We start from the raw sequence: 15999 nt of genomic DNA, 5'->3' as shown, positions 1-15999 counted from the left end.
TCTGTATTCAGGGTATTTATTGAACACACAACAAAAGTAAACATTACATTTGAACATGTATAAAGTCACACTTGTATGATTCTCCCTTATCACAGACACAGGGATGGTGAATGTTAAAGTTAATATAGCATTCCACAGATCTAACTATTTAGGCACCAGATTTAAATATTTAATATAAAAGTAGTGATTTTCAAATATGAATGCATACAATATTGGGAAATGTGACCTTGCGTCATACTGGAACATTTCAACCAATACAAAACATTTAGCACAAATCACTGTTTACCAGTTGGTATTTTCAACTAATTTACAATGACTAATGACTCATATACCCAATCAAGCAATGGAATGCCACTAAACATACAATTATTTTATTCCAAATTTGTTATTGATTTGTTGTTGCTGTGAACTTAAACGAAAAACCGTTGTGAAAAGCATTATTGTTAGCTAAATCGAAAGACAGAGATAAGAAACATTTTTTTTTACTGAGTTTTATGTTATATAAAAGCCAGTGTCAATGTACTCCATATGAATATGCATACAATACACAATCTATAACACTGCAATCTCAGCGAGCGTTTATAAACATCTTCCTGGAAATGGAACGGAACATGGGATATTCCATGGCTTATAAGGAGTACCACAATTTAAATTAGACAAATTAGACTGAAATTAGAAACATTATACAACAAATTGCAAAAAAGTTGAATTTCTGCAGGAAAACTACTGCATACAATAACAAAATAAAAGTAAGGAAACAGTCAGTATTGGTTCAATTTCACTGCCTCAAAACAGGTGTGGCCTAACCTATGATGGCTAGGGGATGTTATGTCATCTGGATGGATATCAAAAGTGTCTGTTTCCCAATAGTCAACTTATTGCTGGATACAAGGTTAGAAGAATATACTATTTATTAGGTTACAGTTCATTGCAGTAAGCTTGTGAAATACATCTGTTCATCATATTGGCACTAGGTCCTTTGGTTTCAATGACAAACTATGTCTCAATTGTTTTTGCTACAGTTGTACATTTTTCAAGATGCTTGTTTTTAATTAAAAAAGCAAACAAAAACAAATGTACAAGTGTTAGCTAAATACCAAAAAATAGTTCCCAATAATCATATAGGCCCAAAGAATGGCATGACTTTGACCCCATGTTTACAGTATGCACAACCAATTGTATAAAGGTGGTCTATTAGCATAAACATTGGATGTTTTTATTCATCATGATAAGGAAGTCTTTCAGTCTGTTTTCCGTCATGTCCGTTAGCTGCTGCCGATCTGTGTTGGTTTCTCCAGCGTCTGTATTTGGATTGACTCTTGCGGTAGGCGAAACGACCAATGTCCACCATGAACACCCAGGATAGCACATACATGGCAACTCCCTCACACTTTATAATGAACCTGGGCCATGGGGAGATGAGCTCGCAGTACAACATCCTTCCGCCAACCACTATGCGCATAAACACAAATAGCACTACAAACAGAACATCTACCGCCTCCCCTGTCAGGCTCTCATAGCGACCCAACTGTCTCAGGAACCAGCGAGCTTGCAGAAGGGGGTTGGTGATCTCACTGGCAAAGATTACAGCGCATGACTCAATGCCTGATTCCCCCAAGCTCAGGGTCAACAAGATACCCAGGATGCTCATGGTGTGGTGGATCAGCATCACCGGGCCCTCTGTGCGGAAGTACACACACCAGCCCATGTCAAAGATGAAGTAGCCCAGGCTAATGACCATAGCAGTGATCTGAAGGGGGGTGTTCTTTGTGCCTGAAATCAAGATCACAACTTTATTGTAAACACTCTTCATGGTTAGTAACATTGTCATACACACATCAAATTATACTAGGCAAGAAACTCTACATGAGAACATTTGGTTATGGATGTAAGCCTTGGTTCTCTGAGTAGATTAACGGGGTCGCCAAACGACCTATGGAAACTCATTCCCCTTCACGCGATGAGATGCTTAATATCAAAGATGTTTACAGTTAGGCCCCTCCCTTACTGTACCCATGTGACCTGTCAATATAAAAGGCGGTGTGACGTGGCACACTGTCTATTACTTCACTTGAATTCCACAGAGGTGGAGGAAAGACATGAAAAGCTTGGCGATCCGTTACTCTACTCAGAGAACCAAGGCTAAATCCGTAATGTTCTCTTTCGTTTTTGTAAAGGGGCTGCTGTACCAAACAGGTGATTCAGGCAACAGAGTGGGATACCTCACTCACCATTAAACCTTAGTCTAGATGAGTCCCTGGGAAGTCCTTGTATGTACCACAGCAGGGTTTCCAAAACCTGTCCTCAGGCCCACCCCCCCAGACATTTCACATTTTTGTTTTAACCCTAAACTGCCAAACCTGATTCAGTTAGTCAAAGGCTTGATGATTAGTTGGCTAATTGAATCAGGTGTGCCAGTTTAGGCGTAAAAATAAAATGTGAAATGTCTGGGGGGGGGGGGGGGCGTGAGGAAATGGTTGGGAAACCATTTGCAACAGAATATATTAACCCAACAGGGTGGATTAAATGCCAACTGTAGTATACAACTGTAAGCACAAACAAGCTGAACGCAAGAACTTAAAACATGAGGCTTCAATTAGGTGTAACATCACCAAGAGTAAAAGGCCTCTGTATAGAACATCCATCTCACTGATGGTTGATAAGTAAGTACAAGGTTCACAGTATGCTCACTTATCTGGGTTGAGAGAGGGTGCTGTGTCCAGAACCACAGACACCACTGATGGTGTGGACATAACATTGAGTCTGGAATACCTTGTGAAAGTAATGGGTGTTGATTCCAGGGAGGCCCCTCTGAACAAGGCCCATGAGGTGGCCGTACCCCTAGTGGAGTGTGCTACCATGCCATCTGGAGTTGGTGTACCTGCTGCAATGTATGATTTTGAATAACACTGCATTGGTAATCCAATGTGCCAGTCTCTGCTTCGAGACAGTGCGACCTTTGGTGTTCTCCCCATAACACACACAAAAAGCTGTTCTGTTTGACGAACAGTTCTTGTTGTGGCAAGATGGTCTCTCAATTCCCTAACCGTGCAAAGTGTATGCAACTCACGACTCTCCTGTGAGAAGTGGGGAGGCTGTCATATACACATTCAATGTAGATGGGGACTTCCCTGCAGAAATAAGCTTCTGGAGAAAAGACAAAATGTCAGTAATTGGGCAGGAAGATGGCAATTCTGCATGGGCAATACACCACTTCATGAACACGTTCCACTTGTTGGGATAGAGTCTTTGTGTAGAGGACCCCCTTACTGCACGTATTGTATCAATTACCAAGGAGGGTACAGCTACAAGGTGGTCACGTTCAGGGGCCACACACACAACTTCAGTATGCTGGGCTTGGGGTGAAAAAGCTTGCCATTTGCTTGTGACAGGAGGTCTGCTTGAAGAGGGAGTTGCTCCAGTACAGTTTCAAACCCAGGAAGCGCACACACAGAGTAGGGACCAGATAACTATTTTCCAAGCTCATTGTTAGTCCCAACTCAGAGAGGTGATGCGAGACAAGGAATGTGTGTGCCAAGGCTTTGTGACCCTACACATACTATCCAATCATCTAAGTACTCCAGGACCCCGACTCCTGCTTGGCGAAGGGGTGTTGACGCTGCGCTTATGCAATTTGTGAAAGCGCAAGGGGCAAGCGAGAAACTTGTGGTAGGACCAAGGCTCTGTGTGCTGTTGTGCAGAGTGTACGCGGTCTGCATGTGGTGCATCTCTGCCTTTTCCGAGGCCCTCCACCTATTTGGTATGGCTGAGAGTGTCCGTTCCCCCACTGCTGAGCAGGTGCAGCATGTCTGAGCCTTGTAAGTGGGCCGCTGCTGAGCCAAAAGTCTGGCCAGGTAATATGGGTATATCTAAGAGTGGAACTTTCTTTGTCAGGTAGCTTGGGACTGCGCTAACCATAAATGGCGCTGTGCAACACTCAGTGTGGCCAAAGTTTTCCGAACCATCTTAGAATTGCCCTGAAGGCACTGGATGAGCAGATCTGTCACTGTCAACAGTTCTTTCATGGTCCTAGTGTCGTAGATTGCGGAGAGGCGTGCCTGCAGCAACTCCTGAAAGGAAGCCAGTATCGTTGCTGAATTGCCAAGCCTAGCGGCTAGAGAGGTGCTGCCATGTGTCCTGCGTAGGAAGCAATCAAATGCCCTGCATTGTTTGTAAGCCAGCTCTTGGTCTGAACTGTGACAGATCGAAGCAGGCAGAACAAGTGAAGCAAATTATTTATCCATACGGGGGAAATGGCCAAAACCATTTTTGTCTGCATCATGAACTGTAGCTAAGCGAGTGCATTTGCTTGGCATGGCAGGGGTTCTTTGATTTGGCGTGTTTCATGTGCATTGGAGCTAACGCACAAAGTCTTTGAACAACAGGAGGCATACCTCAGTCTTTGAAGAACTGAATTCATCAAACTTGAATGTGGACACCATGGCAGAAGGGGCGTGCTCCACATTGAGGTTCCTGCTTGCCCTCTCAAAGATTTCAAAGGATATTTTCTGGTCGACTGTCACTGCCAGTAGCAACGGTCATCAAAATTGTTAAAAAGGTTTTACTAACAATTCTAATAAATGTAACAGTAGGACAATGGATGAAGATATTCCAAACTGTTTGAATCCATCAAGTATTGACTCAATTATAGCACATAAAACATTTTACTGGCACAGACAAATAATGAATGCAGTGGGATTTTGGTGTGGAATCCAGGTGTTCAATTTGTCAAATGTAACTTTTGTTTTCATAGAATGCACTCATATATACTACATTTTCTAATGGTATCAGGTATTTATTTTATATTTTGTGTTAAAATAAAGAAAACTATAAGTGCCTAATTTGCATAAATACACTGGGTGTATTGGCATATATTAATACATTAAGATAAAGGGGTAGGCTGCAACCACAAAAATGTCTAGGCCTACCTGCACTCACCTGTGCTGTCTAGACTGCCTCATTCATTACTGTTGTTGTCCCATTCGGTTGCATAATTCAACAAGTGAGTCAATAGCAGGATACACCGATAAAAAAAATCAACACACTTGGCTCTATATTACATATATCTATACATACTTTACATTGTTTGTGAGATCAGACATAATATCACTCACTATAAGTCTTCATTCTCAGAAGTTGCTTTCATTTCAGTGCATCTAATCATTATAAAAATTCTAACTTTTTTCAATTCAACAAAAAATGAACACCCATCAAACTAAAGTTATCTTGCTCCTCTTCCTTGTGACGCAAGTGTCGAAATGATGTCTTAAATCCAAGATTAAGCTTTAGCATTCTTATAAATGCAACGGAAAGAGAATGTATTCCATTGCGCCCATTTCAGCCACCTGGGTGTGTTTGACAGGTCCTTACAAGCATTTCCACGTCGTCACGTTAACGGGAAAAAACATCAGGCACAAGCAAGAGTACGGAAGAGTTGCAGGAGTAAAATGAAAGCAATCAATCCAGGAAAATTTAAGCAACAAGTGGATTTTGCACCCCTCGAACAAAGTAAATTGATGGCTGAAAAATACACATCCTCAGGTGGGTGGGGCATGAGCGTGGCTACTGCCAGGCCGACAGGCTGGGACTGGACAATGCTAGAGCCATGGTGCATACCATCATCAGAGTGATCCTAGTCGGTGGCATAAGACTGGGAAGCTCTTGTGGACAGTACATCAGTGTCGTCCGATTCAACAACCACACTCTGTTCAGAGGTAGGGGTTGGGTTTGGTACCGGTGGAGGAAGACTGGCCAGGATGTGCTTGAGGGTGGACTCAAATGGTTCCCATGTGGATGCCCAGTGACAATCTCCTTGCGCACCTCCGTATGGCGAGGATAAGAAATGGTGTTTATTGGGCGGTGGATCACGAGGTGAGTGAGACCTGTCATTTGACCTGGAGTGTTTGAAATAATCTGCAGAGGAAGGTCTACGATCAATGATCTGTGTGGCAGACTCAATCTGATGACAGTCCGGAGGTTCCGCCCGCAAAGCTCTCAAGTCGAGATTTTAATACTCTCTGTTTGAATTTCTGACACTGAGTACAACAGCTGCTACACTGTGAAGCCACTTGAGCATGTTCAGCTCCCAAGCAGATGAGTGTGCTAATCTGAGGCTGGGAGACGCTTCTCACACTGTTGACACGGGTGGAATGACATTCTGAGTACAGCACTGAATCTGTGTGCAAGGAACGGATGTCACACAATTGGATACACAAGAGAAGTGTGTTCCAAGAAAAAGTCGCTATAATACAAAAATATATGCTAAATAGCTTTGTGTCTCGATGTGCCTCAGTGTCTGCTTTGCTGCTGCGTGCTCTTGCCTCGGTGTCGGCTTCGGATGCTTTGAGAGAATAGCTAGCAACACTAAGCATGCTCTGATCTGTAGAGCTTAGGGGGCGAGACTCCTGCCAAAATATGTAGCGAAATCCTGGCTCGAGACTCCGCCTATATAGGCAAACTCAATACATTTCATGCACGCTTCGACAAAAACAACACAGAGCTGTGCACGAGGGCCCGCCGTCCCAGAGGACTGGGTGATCTTGCTCCCCGAGGCCAACGTGAATAAGGTTTTTAATCTGTTCAACATTCGCTCACAGGCATCTCCATGGTCATTTTTAAACTCTCCTTGTCCCAGTCTGTAATCCCCACGTCAAGCTGACCACCATCATTCCTGTTCCCAAGAACTCTAAGGCCACCTGCCACACTGACTACTGCTCTGTAGCACTAACATCTGTAGTCATGAAATGCATTGAAAGGCTGGTCATGGCACATATTACCTCCATCATCCCAGACACCCTATACCCACTTCATTTTGCATACTGCCCCAGCAGATCTACAGACAATGCAATCTCAATTGTACTCCACACTGCCCTCTCCTACCTGGACAAGAAGAATACCTATTTGAGAATGCTGTTCATCGGCTACAGCTCAGAATTCAACACCATAGTGCCCTCCAAGCTCAGGACCATGAGACTGAACATCTCCCTCTGCAACTGGATCCTGGACTTCCTAACAGGCCGAAACAAGTAGGCTACAACACCTCCGCCACGCTGACTCTCAACACGGGGGTCCCACAGGGGTGTGTGCTTAGCCCCCTCCTGTACTCCATGTTTATCCATGACTGTGTGGCCACGCACATCTCCAACTCCATCATCAAGTTTGCTGATGACACGACGTGGTAGGCCTGATCACCAATGGAGATGAGACAGCCTACAGGAAGGAGGTCAGAGAACTGGCTGTGTGTTGCCAGGGCTGTGTGTTGCCAGGACAACAACCTCTCCCTCAATATCAGCAAGTCCTAGGAGCTGATCATGGACTACAGGAAATGGGGGGGTGAAAAGATTCAAGTTTCTCAGTGTCCACATAACTGAGGGCTTAATATGGTCTCTTCACACCAGAACAGTCGTGAAGAAGCCCTTAGGAGACTGAAACGATTAGGCATAGCCCCTCAGATCCTCAGGAACTTGTACAGCTGCACCACTGGTTGTACCACTCTCTGGTACGGCAAATGCCCCGCCTGTGACAGGAAGGCCCTACAGAGTTAGTTGAGGACGGTCCAAGCGGTGCCTGAGAAAGACTGTTCTCCATGCTCCTGTCCAGCAAACAGCTTCTATCCCCTGACCATAATACTCTAAAATGTCTAATAACTACTGCTCTCCATCTCCCACAGACTGTCCACACTGACTCTATATATGCCCATCAACAGGTCTCTACCAACTCAGACACAACCTATGCTCTGAACAATATGAGGGTGGGTGTCATGGCTTGCTGAAATGGCACGGAATGATCCCTATACCAACTTAACCACCTTTAGAAAAAGGTGTTCTAGAAGCAGCACTCTACATGGAAACGATTACACTGTTTCCGTGCAATTAAATAGTGAGCATCTTACCTGGATGTGTGAAGGGCCAAGGTCCTTCCACATAACCTATGTAGGCTGTTATGCAGACTGCCAGGATTCCATGGAACAGTGTGACCAGCCTACAGTTCCACTCAGACCCACGGCTTCCATTGGTGTTACACAGTAGTGTGTAGAGAGTGATCCAGCCTGTAAGGCAGAGGACCACGCCAACAGACAGTGATGTCATCCCTCAGCTAAATACACAAAAACAAGACAAAAACAACTTAATGACCAACAAACACATATAGAAGTTTTAAAAGATTGCATGATGCACTTCATTTTCTACCATCACCAAAAATATTAGCTATGCTCAAGATGTGTGTGAGCAAGTCTGATTAACCTACATTTTATGTTCAGGTAATGTTCTGTAAAATGCAGCTTAATTGCAATATGGAAATACAGTGCCTTCAAAATGTATTCGCACCCCTCAACTTTTTCCACATTTTGTTTAGTTACAACGTGGGATTAAAATGGTTTTAATTGTGATTTTTTTTTTTTGTCAATGATCTACACAAAATGCTCTAATGTCAAAATGGAAGAAAAAGTATATATGTAAATAATAATAAAACACATTTGTGAAAAATAAAACACTAATATATCTTGATTAGATGTATTCAACCCCCTGAGTCAATACTGTACATGTTAGAATCCCCTTTGGCAGTGATTACAGCTGTAAGTCTTTCTGGGTAAGTATCTAAGAGTTTTCCACATCTGGATTGTGCAACATCTGCCCATTATTCTTTTCAAAATTCTTCAAGCTCTGCTGATCATTGTTACACAACCATTTTCAGGTCTTACCATAGATTTTCAAGAAGATTTAATTCAAAACTGTAACTCGTTCACTCAGAAACATTCACTGTCTTCTTGGTAAGCAACTTCAGTTTAGATTTGGCCTTGTGTTTTAGATTTTTGTCCTGCTGAAAGGTGAATTCATATCCCAGTGTCTGGTGGAAAACAGACTGAAATAGGTTTTCCTCTAGGATTTTGCCTGTTTTTAGCTCCATTAGGTTTCTTTTTTATACTGAAAAACTCCCCAGTCCTTAATGGTTACAAGCATACCCATAACATGATGCAGCCACCACCATGCTTGAAAATAGGGAGAGATGTACTCAGTAATGCGTTGTATTGGATTTGCTCCAAACAGAACACTTTGTATTCAGGATAAAAAGTGAATTGCTTTGCCACATTCTTTGCAGTATTACTTTAGTGCCTTGTTGCATCAGGATGCATGTTTTGGAATATTTTAATTCTGTGCAGGCTTCCTTGTTTTCACTCTGTCAATTAGGTTAGTATTGTGGAGTAACTACAACGTTTTCTCCCATGGCAGCCATTAAACTCTGTAACTGTTTTAAAGTCACCATTGGCCTCATGGTGAAATCCCTGAGCGGTTTCCTTCCTCTCTGGCAACTGAGTTAGGAAGGACGCCTGTATCTTTGTAGTGACTAGGTGTGTGTTGATACACCATCCAAAGTATAATTAATAACTTCACCATGCTCAAAGGGATATTAAATATCTGCTTTTTTATTTTTTTTACACATCTACCAAACAGCACCCTTCTTTGCGAGGCATTGGACAACCTCCCTGGTCTTTGTGGTTGAATCTGTGTTTGGAATTCACTGCTCGGCTGAGGGACCTTACAGATAATTGTATGTGTGGGGTTAATGAGGTAGTCATTTAAAAAATCATGTTAAAAACAATTATTGCAAAGAGTGAGTCCATGCAACTTATGTGACTTGTTATGCACATTTTTTATCCTGAACTTATTCAGGCTTGCCATAACAAATGGGTTGAATACTTACAGACTCAAAACCAGTGGTGAAAATGACTACTTAAGTAGTTTTTTTGGGCATCTATACTTTACTATTTATATTTTTAGCAAATTTTACTTCACTACATTCCTAAAGAAAACAATGTACTTTTTACTCCACACATTTCCCTAACACCCAAAAGTACTCGCTACATTTTGAATGCTTAGCAGGACAGGAAAATGGGTCCAATTCACGCACTTATCAAGAGACGATCATCTCTGGTCATCCCTACTGCCTCTGATCTGGCGGACTCACTAAACACAAATGCTTTGTTTGTAAATTATGTCTGAGTGTTGGAGTGTGCCCCTGGCTATCCATAAATAAAAAATATATAAATAAAATTGTGCCATCTGGTTTGATTAATAAAAAGCCATTTGAAATGATATATACTTTTACTTTTGATGTTTAAGTACATTTTTGCAATTACATTGACTTTTGATACTTAACTATATTTAAAACCAAATACTTTTAGACTTTAACTCAAGTATTATTTTACTGGGTGACTTTCACTTTCGCCATTTTCTATGAAGGTATCTTTACTTTTACTCGAGTATGACAATTAGGTACTTTTTCCACCACTGCTCAAGGCAATTCAGCTTTCATTTGTAATTAATTTGTCAAAATTTCAAACAACAATTCTACTTTGACATTATGGGGTATTGTGTGTAGGCCAGTGACTAAAAATCTAAGGTTAATAGATTTTTAATTCAGGCTGTAACACAACACACCCACCACATACACAGCTGCTACTGTCTATGGTCTATACTGTTGCCTAGTCACTTTACCCTTACCTATAATTACAGTACATAGCTACCTCATTTACCTCGTACCCCTGCACATCGACTTGGTACTGGTACTCCCTGTATATAGCCATGTTATTTTTACTTGTTATTTTTTATTAATTATTCACTGTGAATTTATTCCTTGTGTCAATATTTAAAACATTTTTTACATTTTTTTAAAGTATTACATTGTGTATCTTAACTCTCTCTGCATTGTTGGAAATGGAACCGTAAGTAAGCATTTCACCTGTTGTCTACGAAGCATATGACAAATAGAAATGGATTTGAACAAAATGTGGAAAAAGGACGTGAATACTTTCTGAAGGGACTGTACATTACCTTCCAGTGAACCTGTGTTATAATCCAAAGTGACTGATGAACAGTGTATGTCTAAACTGAGCAGCTTGTTTTTTTCTGAACTGAGCACAAAAAAAGTGTAAACTGAATACCAAAGACGTCTCCCCAATAATCATACTTAAAGAATGACGTGACTTTGACCCTCCTCTTACACACAACCATGTGTTAGTTAATCATTTGTTAAAGGTATATTAGTATAAACATTGGATGTTTATATTCATCTTCTAAAGATCAGGAAGTCTTTCAGTCTGTCTTTCCATCATGTCTGTTAACTGTTTCCAATCTGTGTTGGTGTCGCCAGCGTCTGTATTTGGATTGACTCTTGTGGTAGGCGAAACGACCAATGTCCACCATGAACAACCAAGACAGCACATACATGGCAACTCCCCCACACTTTATAATGAACCTGGGCCGTGTGGAGATGAGCTCGCAGTACAACATCCTTCCGCCAACCACTATGCGCATAAATACAAATAGCACTACAAACAGAACATCTACCGCCTCCCCTGTCAGGCTCTCATAGCGACCCAATTGTCTCAGGAACCAGCGAGCTTGCAGAAGGGGGTTGGTGATCTCACTGCCAAAGAGTACGGCGCAGGACTCAATGCCCGATTCCCCCAAGCTCAGGGTCAACAAGATACCCAGGATGCTCATGGTGTGGTGGATCAGCATCACCGGGCCCTCTGTGCTGAAGTAAACACACCAGCCCATATCGAAGATGAAGTAGCCCAGGCTAATGACCATAGCAGTGATCTGAAGGGGGGTGTTCTTTGTGCCTGAAATCAAGATCACAACATTATTGTAAACACCATTCATGGTTAGTAGCATACATACAGTACCAGTCAAAAGTTTGGAAACACCTACACATTCAAGTGTTTTTCTTTATTTTTACAATGTTCTATATTGTAGAATAATACTGAAGACATCAAAACGATGAAATAACACAAATGGAACCTTTGACTGGTACTGTACACACATCGAAGTATACTGATCAAGAATCTACATTAAAAAAACATGTAGCTCATATACCAACTTTACAGAAAGCTGGTACAGGAGCAACACTACAATGGGATTAGATAGTGAGCATCTTACCTGGATGTGTGAAGGGCCAAGGTCCATCCACATAGCCTATGTATGCTGTTATACAGACTGCAAGGATTCCATGGAGCAGTGTGACCAGCCTACAGTTCCACTCAGAGCCATGGCTGCCACTGGTGCTACACAGTAGGGTGTAGAGAGTGATCCAGCCTGTTAGGCAGAGGACCACGCCGACAGCCAGCGATGTCATCCCTCACCTAAAAATACTAAAACATAATTGCAATACGGAAATACATTACCTTTCAATGAACCCTTGTTATAATCCAAAGAGACTGATAAACAAGTGTATATATGAACTGAGCAGCTGTAGTGCTCTGGCCAGTCTGAGTAGTGAAGGTCTGGTGAGGGGGACGTCTCATGTCGTAGGATTGGGAAATGAGACCATGATACAACCTTGTTGGTGAGGGGAAATTGCATGCTAGCTCACTTCAGGGAGTTTCAAAACTAGTCCAAAAGTAATTGTGTCTGGGGCAGTGGGGCAGCACATCCTGGTCTCATAGACAAGACGTAACATAGTAAACTCAAATCCGGGGCACTCAAATCAGTATCACACTGTATGTTATCGCGTAACATATCATACGAAATGGATGATGGACATTCACAAATTCATACTTAGCATACTAAATGGAGTCCCGGTTTTACATACTGAATAACACAAAATGCTCTGAGACCAGGTTGCGCTGCAGTGCAGACAGTAGCCATATCTGCCAGCAAACTGTCATAAAGCAAGCTAGAGTACCTATTTATTATTTATACTTGAACCTTTATTATGTACAATATGTAAAAAAAAAAAGACAATATCCAAATGTAAATGTTTATTATTAATATCATGAATTTGGAGTACTATTTATAGAGCTAGCTATGATTTCCTCTGTTCAGTTGTTTTGACATCAGTGCAGTAGGGGAGAGAGCAGCTAGTTTGCTAGTATAGAGTAGAGGTCGACCGATTAATCGGAATGGCCGATTAATTAGGGCCAATTTCAAGTTTTCATAGCAATCGGAAATCTGTATTTTTGGGTGCCGATTTTGCTGATTTGTACCTTTATTTAACTAGGCAAGTCAGTTAAGAACACATTCTTATTTTCAATGACGGCCTAGGAATGGTGGGTTAACTGCCTTGTTCAGGGGCAGAACGACAGATTTTCATCTTGTCAGCTCGGGGGATCCATACTTGCAACCTTACAGTTAACTAGTCCAACGCTCTAATCACCTGCCTCTGCACTCCACGAGGAGCCTGCCTGTTACGCGAATGCAGTAGAAGCCAAGGTAAGTTGCTAGCTAGCATTAAACTTATCTTATATAAAAAACAATCAATCAATCATAATCACTAGTTATAACTACAAATGGTTGATGATATTACTAGTTTATCTAGCGTGTCCTGCGTTGCATATAATCGATGCAACGCTGGGGGATGATTTTACAAAAGCGCATTTGCTAAAAAAGCAAAATCGTTGGACGACTGTACCTAACCATAAACACCAATGCCTTTCTTAAAATCAATACACAGAAGTATATATATTTTAAACCTGCATATTTAGCTAAAAGAAATCCAGGTTAGCAGGCAATATTAACCAGGTGAAATTGTGTCACTTTTCTTGCGTTCATTGCACGCAGAGTCAGGGTATATGCAACAGTTTGGGCAGCCTGGCTCATTGCAAACTAATTAGCCATAATTCTATGTAATTATGACATAACATTGAAGGTTGTGCAATGTAACAAGAATATTTAGACTTAGGGATGCCACCCGTTAGATAAAATACGGAAAGGTTCTGTAATTCACTGAAAGAATAAACTTCTTGTTTTCGAGATGATAGTTTCCGGATTCTACCATATTAATGACCTAAGGCTCGCATTTCTGTGTGTTATGTTATAATTAAGTCTATAGAGCAGTCTGACTGAGCGATGGTAGACACCAGCAGGCTCGTAAGCATTCATTCAAACAGCACTTTTGTGCATTTTGCCAGCAGCTCTTCGCAAGTACAGCGCTGTTTATGACTTCAAGCCTATCAGCCTAATGGCTGGTTTAACCGATGTGAAATGGCTAGCTAGTTAGCGGGGTGCGTGCTAATAGCGAGGGCCACGGCTTTTGTGGAACGATGGGTAACGCTGCTTCGAGTGTGGCTGTTGTCGATGTGTTCCTGGTTCGAGCCCAGGTAGGGGCGAGGAGAGTGACGGAAGCTATACTGTTACACTGGCAATACTTTAATGCCTATAAGAACATCCAATAGTCAAAGGTATATGAAATACAAATGGTATAGAGAGAAATAGTCCTATAAATACTATATTAACTACAACCTAAAACCTCTTACCTTGGAATATTGAAGTCTCATGTTAAAACCACCAGCTTTCATATGTTCTCATGTTCTGAGCAAGGAACTCAAACGTTAACTTTTTTACATGGCACATATTGCACTTTTACTTCTACAACACTTTGTTTTTGCATTATATAAACCAAATTGAACATGTTTATTTATTTGAGGCTAAATAGATTTTTATTGATATTAAGTTAAAGTGTTCATTCAGTATTGTTGTAATTGTCATTATTACAAATAAATCAAATAAAAAAATTGGCCGATTAATCGGTACCGGTGTTGAAAAATCATAATCGGTCGACCTCTAGTATAGAGTACCACAGTATGAGTCATAATACCCATAAAACTGAGCTGTCAAACAGGGAAATGGTTCCAATCATATTTCCACCATTCATTTTTCCCCATAAGCGATTTTAGAAACACTTCAACTAAGGGCTGTGTTTCGTGTAGGCTTACCCTGGCGTGACATTTTGATAACCTTGTAAATCTCTCTAAGACATTGTGACTTTTATCAATGTATTAGCCTGTATGTATCCCCCAAAAATGAAATGCTAATGTGGCTATCATAAAGAACTACAAATGCAATGATCTTGACAAGTCTGGCAAATCGAGGCAAAGGAAAGAATCTCTGGAAGAAATATCTAATGTTAGTTAAATGTAGTAATTAATAAATTGGATACATTCTTTAAATGGAGAATTTTGTGAACTGTCTTGTGCACGTTTTGAAAAGACACAATACCCGTTTGCAAAGATGATATTTAAGAGCTTGCAGGGACTTGTAGTTTTGCATGTCTACTTTGAAGCGAATTAGCATTTTCGAATCAGAGTAAATGGAGCTGGACATATTTTTTTCAAAAGTCACTCGTCAGAGAGATTTACATGGTTACCAAAACGTCACGCCAGGGTAAGCCTACACGAAACACAGCCCTTATTTTAAGTGTTTCTAAAATCCCCTATGTGAAACATTTATGGTGGAAAAAACGATTGGAACCATCTCCCCGTTTGACCACTATGTTTTAGGGGTTTTATGACAGCTCCACTGTAGGGCTCTATAACAAAGATAGAAAATAACACTGCCAATATAGCTCCAGACTGAGCCATTTATAAAGATGCGAATATTTTAGCTAAAAACATATTTAAAAAGGGAATAAAAATGAATCCAGATTAGCTGTCTAGGCAAGTTTCCTAAGGCAGGCTAGAAGACAGCAAGCTAGATGGACAAGAGCTTAGCTCCTCAAGCTATCAAATATTGGCAAAGCGAAATAACTATTTTGTAACATCACCTTATTTCTGCACCGCTTGCACGTTCATGTCGGTGACATCTCTAGTCTCTTTGTGGCCAGCATGGTCCCTCGGGTGACAGTCACTTCATCTTCGGTTCTTTGTGTCCATTACGTTACTCGGCTCAAAAACAAACAATTGCGTCTCGAGAATCTAATCTCAATAGCCAACTCCCCCACCTTGCAGTGTCAGCAAATGGTGCTGCAGATAGCTACCCAACCCTAAACGAAATTAGTGAATTAGTTTCCAACACTCAGACAAAAACAAAATATAATTACTGCTAGCCTGGTTCCAGAATGTAGGAGTAGCTTTACCGTGGTCGGGTGGTGTCTACTTGTCAACTAGAATGGGGTTGTGGCGCCATCCGCTGGTAATATTTTGGTATTTTTTCCATCAGTACGTGGAGGTGAAAATGTGGGATGCAGGTATAATAAGCCTTCTGCAGAAATGCTCTCTCTGGT

General features: G+C 41.3%; 2 protein-coding genes across 5 annotated transcripts; both read right to left on the bottom strand.

Moving 5' to 3' along the window:
• LOC109905379 (TLC domain-containing protein 5) lies at positions 1-15886 on the bottom strand. Of its 4 annotated transcripts, none has more exons than XM_020502714.2 (3): positions 15817-15886; positions 7892-8094; positions 1-1773 (listed from the first exon to the last, which is right to left on the bottom strand). In XM_020502714.2, exons 2-3 carry the CDS (start codon positions 8085-8087, stop codon positions 1217-1219), a joined length of 753 nt encoding a protein of 250 aa, XP_020358303.1. In that variant the 5' UTR covers positions 8088-8094; positions 15817-15886; the 3' UTR covers positions 1-1216. The 4 variants fall into 4 exon arrangements, with proteins under 4 accessions (XP_020358303.1, XP_020358302.1, XP_031646290.1 ...); XM_020502713.2 differs by lacking the exon at positions 15817-15886 and adding an exon at positions 12185-12267; XM_031790430.1 differs by lacking the exon at positions 15817-15886 and adding an exon at positions 11346-11458.
• On the bottom strand, positions 9404-15873 carry LOC109905381 (TLC domain-containing protein 5-like). Its single transcript, XM_020502716.2, has 3 exons — positions 15541-15873; positions 11940-12151; positions 9404-11623 (listed from the first exon to the last, which is right to left on the bottom strand). The coding sequence occupies exons 2-3, from the start codon at positions 12133-12135 to the stop codon at positions 11091-11093; spliced, it is 729 nt and encodes a 242-aa protein (XP_020358305.1). The 5' UTR covers positions 12136-12151; positions 15541-15873; the 3' UTR covers positions 9404-11090.
• Positions 15887-15999: the final 113 nt, after the last annotated feature.

The sequence above is a fragment of the Oncorhynchus kisutch genome, linkage group LG15 (assembly GCF_002021735.2).
Source record: "Oncorhynchus kisutch isolate 150728-3 linkage group LG15, Okis_V2, whole genome shotgun sequence".
NCBI lineage: Eukaryota > Metazoa > Chordata > Actinopteri > Salmoniformes > Salmonidae > Oncorhynchus > Oncorhynchus kisutch.
Note: the sequence above shows the minus strand (reverse complement) of the source record. Positions and strands in the feature narration are given on the sequence as shown.